Below are 14,300 nucleotides of genomic sequence, written 5' to 3' on the forward strand. Positions count from 1 at the left end.
AGGGCACATGAATGTCCATACAGTAGTGGAGGGCACATGAATGTCCACACAGTAGTGTAGGCCACAGAATGTCCATGCAGTCCATTAATGACCATCCACATGCCTTCTCGGTTGATAAAAATATATGTATCACATTTTACCTGACCTCGCGCCAACCTACTGCCTGGCCACCCTGCACAATGTGATCATCTTCGCAGCTGGTGACATTATTTATTTATGACTCAGGGCGCCTCCGTTTCTACGTGCCTCGCATGCTCTAAAATAAAGGCGAATTTGACGAGTTGATGATTGTTTAGTATGATGCTTCAAGGAGCCAGAAGACATGAACGAGTGAGAATACAGGCAGAAGACAAGAGCGAACATGGACGCTATTGGTCTTGCTCATTGCTTGCCTTACGATTGCATTCGTGCTAGTCCCTTTTCTTTTCTTTTTTTTTTTTTCGCGCCAGTTTTATGTGACAGCATATATGAAGTTGGGAGGTTTAGGTTGCGGGGAGGTATACGAGTGATGCCGTCTATCTGAAGAAAGTACACCCCATTGAAGTTATCGCTCGAAGAGATGCACCCGTGAAGAGACTGACGGAGCAAGCAGCCTCGAAGCCAGGCGGCAGGCGTACCTCAGGGGACGCCGTCAGGAAGGTGCATGGGCCGCGCAGGAGGACCACATTCCTCCGAACGAGCCAGGTTCGTGAGCCCGCGTCATCTATACAAGACTGACTGGAAGGAAAAGAAAAAAAAAAAGATCACAGAGAAGAGAATAAGAAACGTCGACAACGAGGAAGACGACATCCACGCATCGAACGGGCGCCGTCGCTTGTCTGCGGGCACCAACAACACAGGAGCGCTCTTTTTTCGCCTGCCGCCCCGCTTTCGACATCCCTTTTCCCCGGCTTTCCTCTGTCTTTTATGTGTACATATACGTCTTTCCACGCGCTAGAAGTTCAGAGCAGAGAAGGGCAAGGCGTTTGCCTACTCCCCCCGCTTACCTTCCCTCCGTCCATGCATGCTGCTGCTGCCAGCAGAGTCCGAAAGCAGGCGCGTCGCCCCAAGGCAGAAATCACGCGGCGTGCATCGCTCAACGTCAGCCGGTCCTCGTTCCGATGAATGCCGCGTAGCGGCCACCTTACCTCCGGCGTGTCTGCGTGCGCGTACCTGCAGGGATGGTAGCAGCCGCACCAGAGCGTTTCCTGCGCCGGGATTGCTGCTGCCGCCGCCACCACTTCGGGGGCGCGCGGCCTGCTCTTTTCTTCGTTGTTCGTTCCTCTCTCGCGTGCAGACCCCGGGGGCAACGCTGCTGCATACGAGGCTGCCTCAAAAGAAGACGCGCGTTGTTCTTTATACCTTTGTCGTTTGTTTGACCGTGTAAAGAGACACACGCACCCCCGTAGCGCGAGACAAGAGCTCATCTATCGGCGGCGCGCCCGACTCGTCGTCTCGAAGACGTCTCCGGCGCGCCCCGAGGCCGCGTTGTCGACACTCCTGGCGGCGCCGGGAATGGCGTTGCGACCGGCGCGCTTAGCAGCCACGTCTCGCTCGTGTTCGCTGCAGCCATGTCGCGCGCTTATCTTCGCCGCAGGAGGCAGAGGCAGACCCGTTCCGCGCCGCCTCCTCGTGGGCATGCGAGGCACGCGTGCTTGCCTCGCGACCTCACGACCACCGCCTGAGCCGCGAACGCAACCGTCGCGACTCTGCTGGCGTGACAGCCAGTGATGGTGCATAGCTGCGATCGCTGCATTCAGTCAAATGCTTGCTTAGCTCAGCGCCGTCGGAAGCAGGGAATCAGGACCGTACGCCTGCCGGCCTATATACACCTGCCTGCCGATCGCTTAGCGTCACGTCTTCGAAGGCGATGACGCCGGAGCGCCTATAGAGAATCCTGTGACGAAACGGCTGAGGTGTAATGCACGCCGTTTACGTACTATAGCCTTATATTGAGGATTTCCCGTATGTCTCCCTGTGGATTGGCTTTGCACACTTCCTGCCTGACTTCATGTGTATACTTCCATGTTCCTCTATAAGAGGGCTATTTCTAGTAAGCCTAACGTCAGCACCATCGCATCTAAGTAATAATAATAATAATAATAATAATAATAATAATAATAATAATAATAATAATAATAATAATAATAATAATAATAATAATAATAATAATAATAATAATAATAATAATAATAATAATAATAATAAAAATTCCTGGCTCCATTCTAAAAGAAAGGGCGGCCTCATGGTTGGACTGACGCAGCAACCATGTATACATAATCTGCACATCTCGTGTGCGAGTTTCCCTGCACGATGCAACTCAGCAACGCAAGGGCAAGTGACCCGGTACCAAATGGACTCTGCAACCAATAACGTCGACCTGTTGTTACCGCATCACTATCAAGTGCCTTGAACTGTGCCAGCCTCCCGCGATTTTATGCTATAGCTGCTAGGGAGCTATTGAATGCGACAGTGTGGGTTGCCAAGCCTCCTATGAGGAGCATTTGCCACCAGGCTCTTCACTCATCTGCCATCAAAAACTAGTTGTGAGATCCATATTTTTTCGGATGCATGCGTTGCCGCATCTCTCTCTCTCTCTCTCTCTCTGACTGTTCTTTAAACGATGCACATGAGAGAACGCCTTTATGGCGCGAGTTGCAGTGCTATCTGGCCACCTGTTTCGTTCTCCACATTGCACGGCGTTTCACGTACTGTGGCTGGAATCCTGCGTGTTCTTTCTTTCTTTCTTTTTTTTTTTTTTCAGAATTCATCTCGCGTTTAAACCTAGTGCGCGAGGCTTCGACAAATTCTCGTTTGATATAGTAAGTATAATCGGAGGCAAAATATTTATCAAGACACGAGAGAGCAGAAAGAAAAAGAAAAAACAAAAGCCTCTGTGCTGTGAGGCAAATCACTTGATTAAAAACCCTGGAAACATACAGCGTGACGCCGAATGAGTACCAAGACAAGGCATCACTGTTTCTTTATTTTTATTTTCCGAGCCTCCGCCATTTTACATAACTTTCACCTCGATTAAACGTTCCAGTGGTGTGTAGTTTCAGGTTATACTCCGATACACACTCTTAAGTCTTCAACTTTTTTTTTTCTTTTGCTTCACAGAGCGCCTAGAGACACCGACTATTCCACGTTTTACTTTACACCGCTGCAGATTGTAACATATCCTATCGAACTTGATTATCAGTGGTACGTTGCTTTGTTTTAGTTTCCTTTTGTGGTGAATACTTTGCTCGCAGTTGCAGAGTTCACTTTTTAAACGAGTGTTTACCGGCAGTTCTGGCGAAGAATGCTATTCGTCATTTAGTTCTTCATTAAAGAAAAGCAACACACGTTACGCATTACAGGCGCTCCTTTTGGCTGCTACATTATTCCCCTATCACGCCCTATCAGTGAAAGGTGCTAAATTATTGGGGACACTTGAGCTCATCCCTAAAGGGTATGACGCGAGAGCCAGCCCACATATAAAGTCACGCTTCAACCAAGCCGTATGGACGTGCCTGCGTGACGTAGGGGTAACGAGAATGCAAACGGTTCTAGCCGGCTGATTCTGATAATACCCTCCCATATAGGGATTAGGGGTTACGTGAATTCAAATGTCATGGCAGACTGATTTTTTTTATTAGGAGACCGTAGCTACGCCTCTTCGCGGCGTAGCAGCGGCCACCCAAGGTCTCGTGTTGGCTGTCGTAGTATTGCATTGGAACTTCTATATTGTAATCACTCCTTCGCCGTCTTAATTCACTATAAGACTAAAGTCATGCAGCCTACCCCCAAAACAGGGATACCAAGTGAAGAAGCGATTACGTGGCAATTTTTTCATCCCTCACATTTTAATTGCGAGAATACTTTTTGACGCCATCTATCGCTCGGCTGCTGAAACCGAAACATGAGAAAAATTAAAAAAGAATAATTATATTGAGAAAGTAAATTAAAATAATTAATAATAATAAATGTTATTAATATTACTATTAATAATTAAATGAATTAAATTGAATTGAAATTGAATTGAAATGATATTTCATTTATCTCTCATAAGCGAAAACCACGAGGCGATATCCACATACATCATGTAATGTCTTACGTATCAGTATCACTAACAAGAAGATACATGCAATAGAATTTTCTTATTTTTGCTCCTTTATGCCTAGTGAGAGTAAAAGATCCTGGAAACGAGTCCAATTGTAGCACGTGACAGATGCTATGAATGTGATTTTTGTTTTGTTTTTTTAGTCGGCGAGGATTCGTAATGGCTGGTCGTAATAGTATAGTAATAGATTAACTGAAACCAGTTATAGTTACGGCTTGGCGCCAGACGTCCACCTGGGCGCCAAGCCAGGGCAAGCCAACGTAGGAATGAGATAAGCATAAGGTAAGAAGAGAAGGAAGAAGAAGGGACAAGATGGTTCTCTCGCCAAATGTTTAATAAAGCCACATTCCAGTTTAGCCATGTGGGCTATATATACCGTGTGCGAACAATATTCCGGAAACTACACTATATGAGTATCTCGTCCGTGTATTCTTTTTCGTTTATCTCGGCGCGTCTAACTGTATGCAAGACGGACACGCTTCTGCGGGATTAACTTTAGAAGCTATAGACGAGTGCCGGCGCGGCAGACCTTGGAATAGGGAGCAGGAAATGCGGGTGTCGCTTGCAATCAATCCGCACGCGTCGAGCCACTGGGAGGCCTGGACCGCTTTCCGCACGCAGAGACAGCCGAGTTAATTAACTCGTCTAGGGATCAAGCGCTTCCGACGTCGTTCTAAACCAGCGTACTGGAATCGAGTGGGCGCTTTTTTTTTTTTTTTTTTATGCCTAAAAGAAGAGTCGACAACGTTTCTGATTGTTTAAACAACATCATTGCAGGTGCAAGGAAAAGAAAAACAAGCCGCAAGGAATTTGTGCTCTTTATATAAGTTCGCCAGGCCGACGTCTTCACTCTTTCCCAGGTTAAATCATGAGCTCGTCTATACCGCTACTACTGCATGGTGTGCTTGTATGATGTCTGAAGGGCTGACGTAGGAAAACTGTCTGGGCGCCTCAGCTTGGTTGGGAGAATTTTTCTTCTCTGGTTCCAACTCCGGCTGCTTGGAATGCATGCACATATGGTTCCATGGCACGCGAATACATTTACGTTCTTTTTATGTTCCTCTGTCCGTGGAGGAATTGAGGGCAGGATGACAGAAGTGCGCTGTTCATTTCGCCAAATCCGATGGTGCCCGCACAGTATAGTCTTCGATACCATTGGTCGCTTGTTATATGCATATGCAAACACTTTGGATGAGGGCTGTAAGGAGGATGTGAACGAATTTTACTTGGGCCCTTATTCATAACAGTTCGAAGCGTCTGCCAGACAAGCTGGCTGAGCTGATCGCCGCGCACCCGAAAAAGAATTCTCACAACGACGCTGCCTCAAGCGTCTTCCTTTCCGCGAGAACCGCGTGGCCACTCGTACCGGTTTTTGTGACTACAGTTTTCACCTGCACCATAGTTTCCAGTTCAGCGGGAAATTATCGCGTGGTCGGACCGACCAGTGTTCACGCAGGAGCCTATATAGAGCGTACAAAGTGCGCTGCCCGAATGCTGGGGAAAAGCCTCCCTTCTTCGACGCCACTAACCTCCAATTTCCAATTCCCTCGGAGCCCCGATGCCACCCTGTCTACGTTCAGCGCTCGCTATACGAGCTCACAAACAATGCAGCGTCGAACGTGCGACCGGCGGCACGTTTCCTTTGTATCCTGATTACACGTCAGCCAAGCAGTGAGAGAGTATACATTTACCCGGTACTGTACGCGGACACATACGCATACGCGCATATGCTGTTCCACGACATGCGGTTGCATCCCCTTGCGTATACACCGCCTCGCACTACTGCGAACCGCAGGGCGCCGCCATGCGGTCAGCGTGGCGCTAAAGCGGGACGCCCAGCGAGCACGACCACTGCCCACCTTGGCACCCGATTGAGACGTCCCTATACGTACAACGTTTCCCGTACTCTGTATTTCGAATAGTTGCGTGCAGCACGAAGGAATCGGGACACGCACAGTGGCCCGAACTCGTCCCAAATGCATGTGCAGCGTGATGCCTACAGAACGGCAATTCGATGATGCCAGTAATGAGGTGCAAATAATAATAATAATAATGAACGGATTTGTCCACGCAGTTAGAGAATGCGTTTTGCAGATTCAGCTGTTAGACTCTACCGCCAATGTTAAGATTTATTCGATGCTTCGGCACTAACATGCATACCGAATCAGTGGTCGCATTTACTATTTAATATATGAATCTGGAGGCACTCAAAAACTGAACATTTAACATTTCTTCTAAGGGTCACAAAGTTCCGAGTTTGAGTGCTCGCTTTTTAACCGTGGACCGAAGCTGCGATTCCGGAGCTGATGATTTACCAGCAGACTATTTCCTCTCGTTGTGAGCTCTACAGCTCAAGAAGAGCTGGTTACTTTATCCATTTCCTTGTTTTTCAAGCCTCTATAGCGACATGAACATCCTGTGTCGCGTACCGAACGTGAACGGGCTAAGTGCTATGATATATATGTGCATGGCTAATTTAACATCTACAACAGAACGTAAAAACTGTCTGAAGTTCCTTTTGCAGTGATTTACAGCACCCAGACATGCTCTTCACTTTAGATGATGGGGACAAACCGCATATCATTTAACGGCAATGCACGCAACTATTGACCGCCATCGAAGCCACTGCCACCGCGCGTCTCATACAGACCGCCGCACCACCGCCACTAGGAAAGGAGGGCCACCGGCTTTGTAATAAACTCGCGCTGACCGCTCTATGCTCGACGCTTTCAATACGGTTCTTCACCGCGGGGGCTTCTGAACGCGGCAGGCCTGTGTGTGTAAGCAGTGGTCTGTTTGGAGATCCGAAGCAAGGGTGGGAGCTGGAAGGGAGGGAGGAGAGTTGGAGGTCACGAGTGGTGTTTGTCTCATGTACCCAGTCGTTCACAAGCCCTCCACATTGAACCGCGCTGTTGTGTATTCATTGGGGCGTGTGGTCGCGCGACCATGGTATACGTATGCTCTCAAATACACACATCAACACGCGCAAGCACACTGTAGGTGTAGACGTGCCTCAGCTTCGACAGAAGCACGTTCGAGCAAGGGACCGTTATTTGGCGCGGCGACGCCTATATGTGCTGCAAAGACTCACTTCAAGCATTTTAACAAAAATGGGAATATAATGCGGTTCGGTGCGGGTGAAGACGTAAGCAGGATGAGGGGTCGCAGTTCAGTGGCACGGCGAGGTCTGCTCGTCGCCGCCTGGGGAGCTGGTCGGGCTCCGTCGGGAAAACGCGGATTATGGTTTACTAAAACGCCCACCTCCCGGTCTTAATTACCAAATTAATGATAAATCGCAAGTTGCATGGTCATGCTTCGTGCCTTCCTATTCGAATTTCGATAGTGGCCGTGAACCGGAAAGGATAAGATATCCAGAGTGTGACGGAAGTGAGCATTTCAGGAAAAGGGGGGGGGGGGGGGGACACTTTGCTTTCGTGCATTACAAGTATGTGCACTCACACTTTGTACCACGCATGCATTTTATATTCATTGCTTTGATTTTTTCGCTAACGCCACTCACTATACTCACGTACTGCACACCGTATCATCGGAGGTGTTTTGCAGAGTTGGATTCTATCAGACGCACGACTTGCTCATGATTAAATTTTACTGAATTAAGTTATTTTTCAAATAATGGAGCAAGCTCGTAGCCACGATCTCTTTTTTTTTTATTTTGGACGGGCCAAAACTATTTACTTGTATTGCGCGGAGGAGGAGAGAGGGCCGGGGGGGGGGGGGGGGGGTGCATATACTGTGAACATGGGTCAAAACGGAGATACCCGCTCTTCCCGAACATCGCGTAGCGGAAGCAGTACTTCGACGCAGCGAAAAAGCAGATATAAAAAAAAAAGAAAAAAAAAGGTCGGCGGCAGGGAACGCACAGAGGTGGGCGTGTGGTGGCCGCCCCCTCCGAGCATGGAATACTGTTATTACGGCGGCAAGCGACGACAACACAATAACCCTGCCTGCTTCAGAGCGGGCTTCACCAGAGCGAAGGTGACCGTTGTGGTCGAGGGGTGGTGAGCTGGCAGCCGCCACCAATCGGGGAGGGGCGGGTGTGCTGTGGTTCTTTGTGTTATGTATGAAGTGGTCACGACCCGTTGTGCGACGAGTAGGCGTTGTCGCCATGCGGCACATTGTGCTTATATACGTACTGCGCGTAATTAGAGGGTGGCAGGTCCTGCAGACTTCCCACTGCTCGCCTGCGTGGCGCCAGTGTATACTTGTAGTGCACTCGGAGATATGCACTAGCTGTGCTGTCCTTGCGCGAGGAAGAGCTGTTCCGTGCACAGTCGCGGGTGGAATGTTCCGCCGCTTTACCCGCGAATCTGTCGGTGGGCCTCAAATCACGTTTGTGGATGCAAGATGGAATTGCATATGAGCGGTGAGAGTGGGAGGAGTAAATAGTTTGGTTTTACGGGGTTTAACGTCCGAAGGTCATGAGGGACGCCGTAGGGTAGGGCTACGGTTAATTTCGATCGTCTGCGGCCCTTTCACTTACATGCAGTGCCACCGAATTTTACACGGGCGCGCCTTGCGTTTTGCCGCCACCGAAACGCGGCGGCCGCGTTTTTACTTAGGAAGAACGCAAGGCGCTCATGGGTAGTGCGACGAGGCGAGGAGAGAAACCCCCCCCCCCCCTCTATCCCACCCCTCCGCACACACATACGCACTAGCTTTACGTAGAGGAAGTATGCACACGACACAAACGTCAGTGAATGGCATCATGACGTACCGGTGCGGACAAAAGTAAACGCAGCACGCTTTTTCCTTCTGCCGTTTTTCACGCGTTGAGTAATTGAAACTGGCATTCCGGGTATGTGCGAACCGGTGTAGACGACGCATGCCCTTTCACTTGGACAGATATTGTTTTCTTATGTCTATTCCATAAGGCGTTATTTTAATTTGAACGGAAAAGTATGCTCAGTTTATACTTATGTCCGCACCTATACGGGGAGCGAGGCTAAAGGAAGCGCGGCAAAATGTTTGATCGACTTATCGGCACCTTCTCCGACCTGCACCGCTGTAGTTGCGCGTTGTGCTCCACAATGTGGCACCCATCACTTGACGTGACCCCGAGATCAGACCTCCGCTATCTACAAGGACACGGCGCACACACGTTTACAAATACTATATTTCGCCCCCTACGTGTAAGAAACAAAGCGCAAGTCTGGCCAAATCCGAGAACGTGATGTCAGGAGACTGCATTTGTCTGGGCAGCCGAGCTTGGTACATTCGACGCTCCCCAGTTTCCTCTTCTCCCTTTCCCTCCGCTCCCGTTTCCCCACGGCTCGCTGTCCGAGATCTGCATACAAAGGCTGTCGCCGCGGTGGCGATCGCGGGGGTCTTCCTTATCGGGCTCCCCCAGGCGAGCCTCCCTTAATCCGGAGACGCGGCCAGGGATGGCTCACGTGTCCTACGTTCCTTTCCCGCCTGTCCTCCCATGGCTCGTCCCTTCAGTCTCCCTTATCTGCTGCGTCTCGACCGCTGCTCGGCCTAGGTGGTAAAAAATGCTGCGGGCGTCGGTCATTGCCGCCGTCAGCGGACATCCATTGTCGCCTAGCTCGTGACGTAACACTTCTTTCTTTCTCCTCTCCTCTCTCTTTCCGGGCCCGGAAGAACCGGGGCGAATGCTCCTTCCGGTTTTCGCGGCAGCCAGCTGCAGTCGTAGTCGCGCCTCGCGTGCTCTCACCGCGCTGTGGCCACGCGGCCTTCACGGCGTTTGCGTATGTACACAGCTGGTGGTGATGGATTCAGCGGAACTGGTTCCGCGAGCATTGGAGGTTGGAAGAGATGATTTTCTTACAGGTCGTGCACTCGCATAATGGACGAACAATGCAAACCTTTTCTGGGTCTAGATCTCTGATGAAAAGCTGTCTAAGAGGAAGTGATAAACGAGCAACTTTACCTTGCGACGTCTGTGTGCGGTACCTAACCGTATCAGTTAGCGGAGGCGTGTATACATTCAAATGATAGATGAATAATGGCGTTCTTTACCCAGCGCCACTGGTTTGAAAGACTGCTCAATGCTGCTGTAGTGAACACAGCAGCATGCAGGCTGTCGATGGCTTTGCGTTGACGTCAACTTTACTATGGGGGAATTGCGCGAGTTCACTGTATACTATACGAGTAATACGAAACGTTGTTGACGTGTGTTCTGTCCGCGTCTGTGCAGGTGTGGTTCCAGAACCGGCGCTCCAAAGAGCGTCGCATGAAGCAACTGAGCACGCTCGGCGCGCGGCGCCACTTCTTCCGCAGTCCTCGGCGTGTGATGCGCTCCCTGCGACCCGGCATGTCGCCCGACGGGCTCGACGACTCGCCAGAGATGGGCCCCGGACCGCCCAGCTCCGCCTTCGGCTATTTCTCCGGTAAGAGATGATGCCCTCCTTTTCTACGTGTGCGGGCCATTTCGATGCTGGGCGTGTACTCGTACATCTACGGGGTGTTTCAAATTATTCGATTCATGTTTATTTTTTGAAAGCCTTGCAGGTGGATTCTACGGTAATGCGTTTTTTTTTTTTTTTTTTTTTTTTTGCATGGTAAATTGCAATAAAAGATGCCGTTGATTATTCATGAAGCTTTTCAATTTCTGGTTTGGGGTACAAAATTATATGGTGCAATTGATGGCCTTAAAAAATCAGGAGACACGAATTTCTGAAATTTTTGAATTGGTACTCTGGTTCGAAATATCAAACATGGAAAACAGAGAGCACACTAACGAAACTCTGCCGTAGTGCATGTTGCTAAAATTGCACCGCTGCGTTTTGTACCGCCACAGGAATATACGTCATCTATGTCGTGAATGACGTAAACTGCGGTTGTGTTTCATCCAAGATGTAGCATGAAAAAACAAAAACAAATTTAGGAGCTTTCAAGCCATTTTTTTTTTTATGTTCGTTACCGCACACCGCGATGCCTGTTGTAAAATAAAAATAAAAATATAACAGGGCTCGCCTTGGATTTTGGCAGCCTTTGACTTCACAGTTTAGTCACGTAACTTAATTCAAAAGGAAGTTGATTGACCAATTTTTGTAATTTATCACATTTCAGTTGCACTTTGAAGCGTATAGTAATCTCCGAGCTATCACTATATCAACCTGCGAATACTGCACTGAAATATTTCGCAATTTTTTTTAAGTTTCTCCTGTCTTGAATAATTTCAAACATCGGTATATAAGGGTTCTGAAAGCGCAGTTCGATATAGCTGATCCACTTCGCGGACATTTCACCTGCCTCTCTTCCCCTCTCCAGTTCCAAACGCTCAAAACTAATTAAAGTGTTCTGAAGTTCAGTAATACACGGTTTCCTGGAGGGCGAAGCTACTGTACGAGTGAGAATGTGGTCCCTGATTCGCATCCTTGACGCGGCGGTTGTATGTTATACTGCTACTTGACGAAGCTAATTTTTTTTTTAACTATGTCGAGCCCACCGGTTTAATCGCTGGTTTCTTGCGAGAAAATTGGGTTGCCGCCGAGGAACCGGCCAGCCACTTGAGCCCCTTTATAACAGAATAATCATGTGATTTCTTCGTTATAGTGCTACGCGACCATGGTTACAATTATGGCCCGCCAAGAGGCTCACCTGTAGCAGTACGTATACTAATGGCGACATAGCTGACATTTTTACATCGGTGATATGCGTTACGGGAGCCTTGAATACGGGCCGCAGGACCGGATATGGGTGACTTCTATTGACGTTGTCCAATCTAGGTTGCCTGTTCGGGGTCGCGTGATGCACGAGGCTGGCGGTGACAGGATTAAATTGAATATAACGGGAAAACAGAAAAACATTTAGGTACTAATTACATGAAGATGAACATTCAGGCAAAATTTGGAAACCGACAAGAGCACATGGCTTCATTTTACGGGAATGATGAACCCAGTCCTCTCCTGCTTTGTTTAGGCTGCGCTGGCTCTCAGCTTTACTCTTTATCTATTCTAAACATTCCCGTTGTGTTCATCTGAAGCCTGCCTTCGACCGCCGCTTTCCTGATTCGAACCCATTGTGCAACCAGGGCCACAGCACTGCAGTACGCCAAAGAAGGGGTATGTCAAACTTGCCAGCGCGCCCCTTTCTTTCGCTGACAGCATACACAGCAACAGTTCGAGAACGGATCTTGAAGAGTAATGTCGCACAAGGGTCCGGAAAGGCATATTCAGGATATTCACTTCTTTTTCGTAGGTTTTCAACTCGACAAGGACTTCTGTAGAAGAGAGGGCGCAGCGACAATTTTGTCACGAATACGTTCATCTTGATTGGCTTTGCCGCACAATCGAGAACGCTCGAGACACAATGATGCTTCACCGCATAACGGAATTGTATAGTGGCGAATGCATGTGCCTGTCTAAATGATAAGACAATGATGATGGATGCTTTCTGGTTAATAGAAATCATTTTGCGCTTATGGAACAAGGGAGGGGGGTGGTGATTATTAGCATGAATGTTGAGCATACTGTCAGTTGGTTCTAACCATAGGACCATGCTGCAAGTTGCACTGCGCAGGGAACCGTTTATGCACTCATTGTGGGTCATGCTAGAGATCGAGGGAAAGCCAACGACCTTGAACTCTTGCGGCGCAGCATGGCGCAGCGTGCCACGTGTACCCATCAACAATGCATCTTTCTGCGTTCGAGGTAAACATTATTCGGCGAGGAAAAAAACGCCTGCAGCATCAAACCACGTTGCATGCGAATAGTTAATATAAGCGCGCCGTATTCAGGCCCTGTTTAAAGCGGCGTTAAGTTTTCCTCGTGTTTTGCGCGGTGCTCATTACAGCAGTTTATGCAGCGATCGACATTTCGATTCGCCATTTTGAATTTATACGGAAGGGCTCGACGCCATTAGAAATCGACATATTCAGTACGAAATGGCTAGTGCGGAGTCATTGCAGGTTTGTTCCACCACCAAAATTTTACTTTGGAAAGCCAAAACACAAAATGCACGCGCCTCCATTGGACCCCACAAGGGGACTGACTACCCCTTCGTTATAACCGTTATTTCGTTATAAACGACTTTGTTATAGCAGGTTTTGACTATATACGAGTTGCTCATATCAGCGCGTCGTGATGCATACATTTTCTTCCCCACTGCACTCAAGTAGTCATTGATGCCTAAAAGCACTGCTTACAAACGATAAGACATTGCTATTCTGCAAAAATCATTTCCCATACTTCCCTTCATTTTTTTTGCCAGTGCGTAGCACTTGGCCGATGCGGAACCCGACGACTTAGGTTAAAATGGGCTCTGCAGGCGTCTGTCATTACGCTTCGATTTCACGCATACATCGTCAAAGCTGAAATAATTTCGGTCCTTGTCCCCTTCGTGGGGCTGTTTCTCGAAGCGTGACACCCGTTTCTCTTAACTGCATCGTCATTCCAGCAGGAGGTGCGTGGCATCGTTTAATTCGGCCCCTTCATACCACGCGTGCGCGAAAACCCGCAGAGCAAAACTCGAAACGAGCAGTCCCCATTCCGTTGCCCTTCTCCCCCGTGTGCGCAATAATTCAGGCTGGCCACCGCACCGCTGTAGTGAAGGGAAAGGGAGGGAGGCTACTTGCTACTGCAGGGCCGTATCCGCTCCCTATACCCGTCTATTCGTGCACCTGCGCAAGCACGCCGAACGCGCGCACCGCGGCGGGAGTGATGTGCTTTCCCGCGAGGTGCCCCGAGACAATGGACTAAACGATGCTACTGCGGGGCAATTCCTCCTCGAGGTTCGACGCTGCAGAAGAGACAGACAGGGGAGCGGGCTTTAATCGAGCCCGTATACGGCGCGATTCCCGCGCTCCCCAAAAGAGCGCCACGCGTTCGGGCCGGTCGCGCGGGTTTCCCCGGGGACGTCTCGCGCGGTGGGAACCAACGGAGCGTGCGCGCACCACCGACAACTCCCGCACGTACGGCAGCTCGTCCGGGGACCCTCACCGCGTATGTATCCACGTACGTAAACGTTGCCCGCCACTACCACCTACACTAAATAAAAAGCAGAGAGAGGGAGAGAGACAGAAACGACCCACGGGGCGATGCCGCAGGCAAACCCTCCGACTATCTGTGGCTACGGGCGATCGCCCTCAACCCTCCCCTTGCTGCTACTTTGTGCCATACTCTTCCTTTGTTTCCCTATAGGTTGAGGCTTTCTGCTAGCTTCTCAAATTTGAAATGTGCAGCAAAATGCGACAAAAAAATTAACTGTGAATGCCATCTGGAGGAAGCCAAGAAGC

The 14,300-nt window shown here is 49.3% G+C and overlaps 1 protein-coding gene across 1 annotated transcript in view; it reads left to right on the forward strand.

The window, feature by feature from the left end:
• Nucleotides 1-14,300, forward strand: part of LOC146195678 (LIM/homeobox protein Lhx1-like) — a 196,223-nt gene that overhangs the window by 165,857 nt on the left and 16,066 nt on the right. The window contains exon 5 of the mRNA XM_084597875.1: nucleotides 10,260-10,452. Within this exon, the coding sequence (XP_084454001.1) occupies nucleotides 10,260-10,452 (193 nt within the window). The remainder of the gene's footprint in view (nucleotides 1-10,259; nucleotides 10,453-14,300) is intronic.

This window comes from Amblyomma maculatum, chromosome 3 (genome assembly GCF_055883805.1).
Source record: "Amblyomma maculatum isolate TAMU_Amacu chromosome 3, ASM5588380v1, whole genome shotgun sequence".
Lineage (NCBI taxonomy): Eukaryota > Metazoa > Arthropoda > Arachnida > Ixodida > Ixodidae > Amblyomma > Amblyomma maculatum.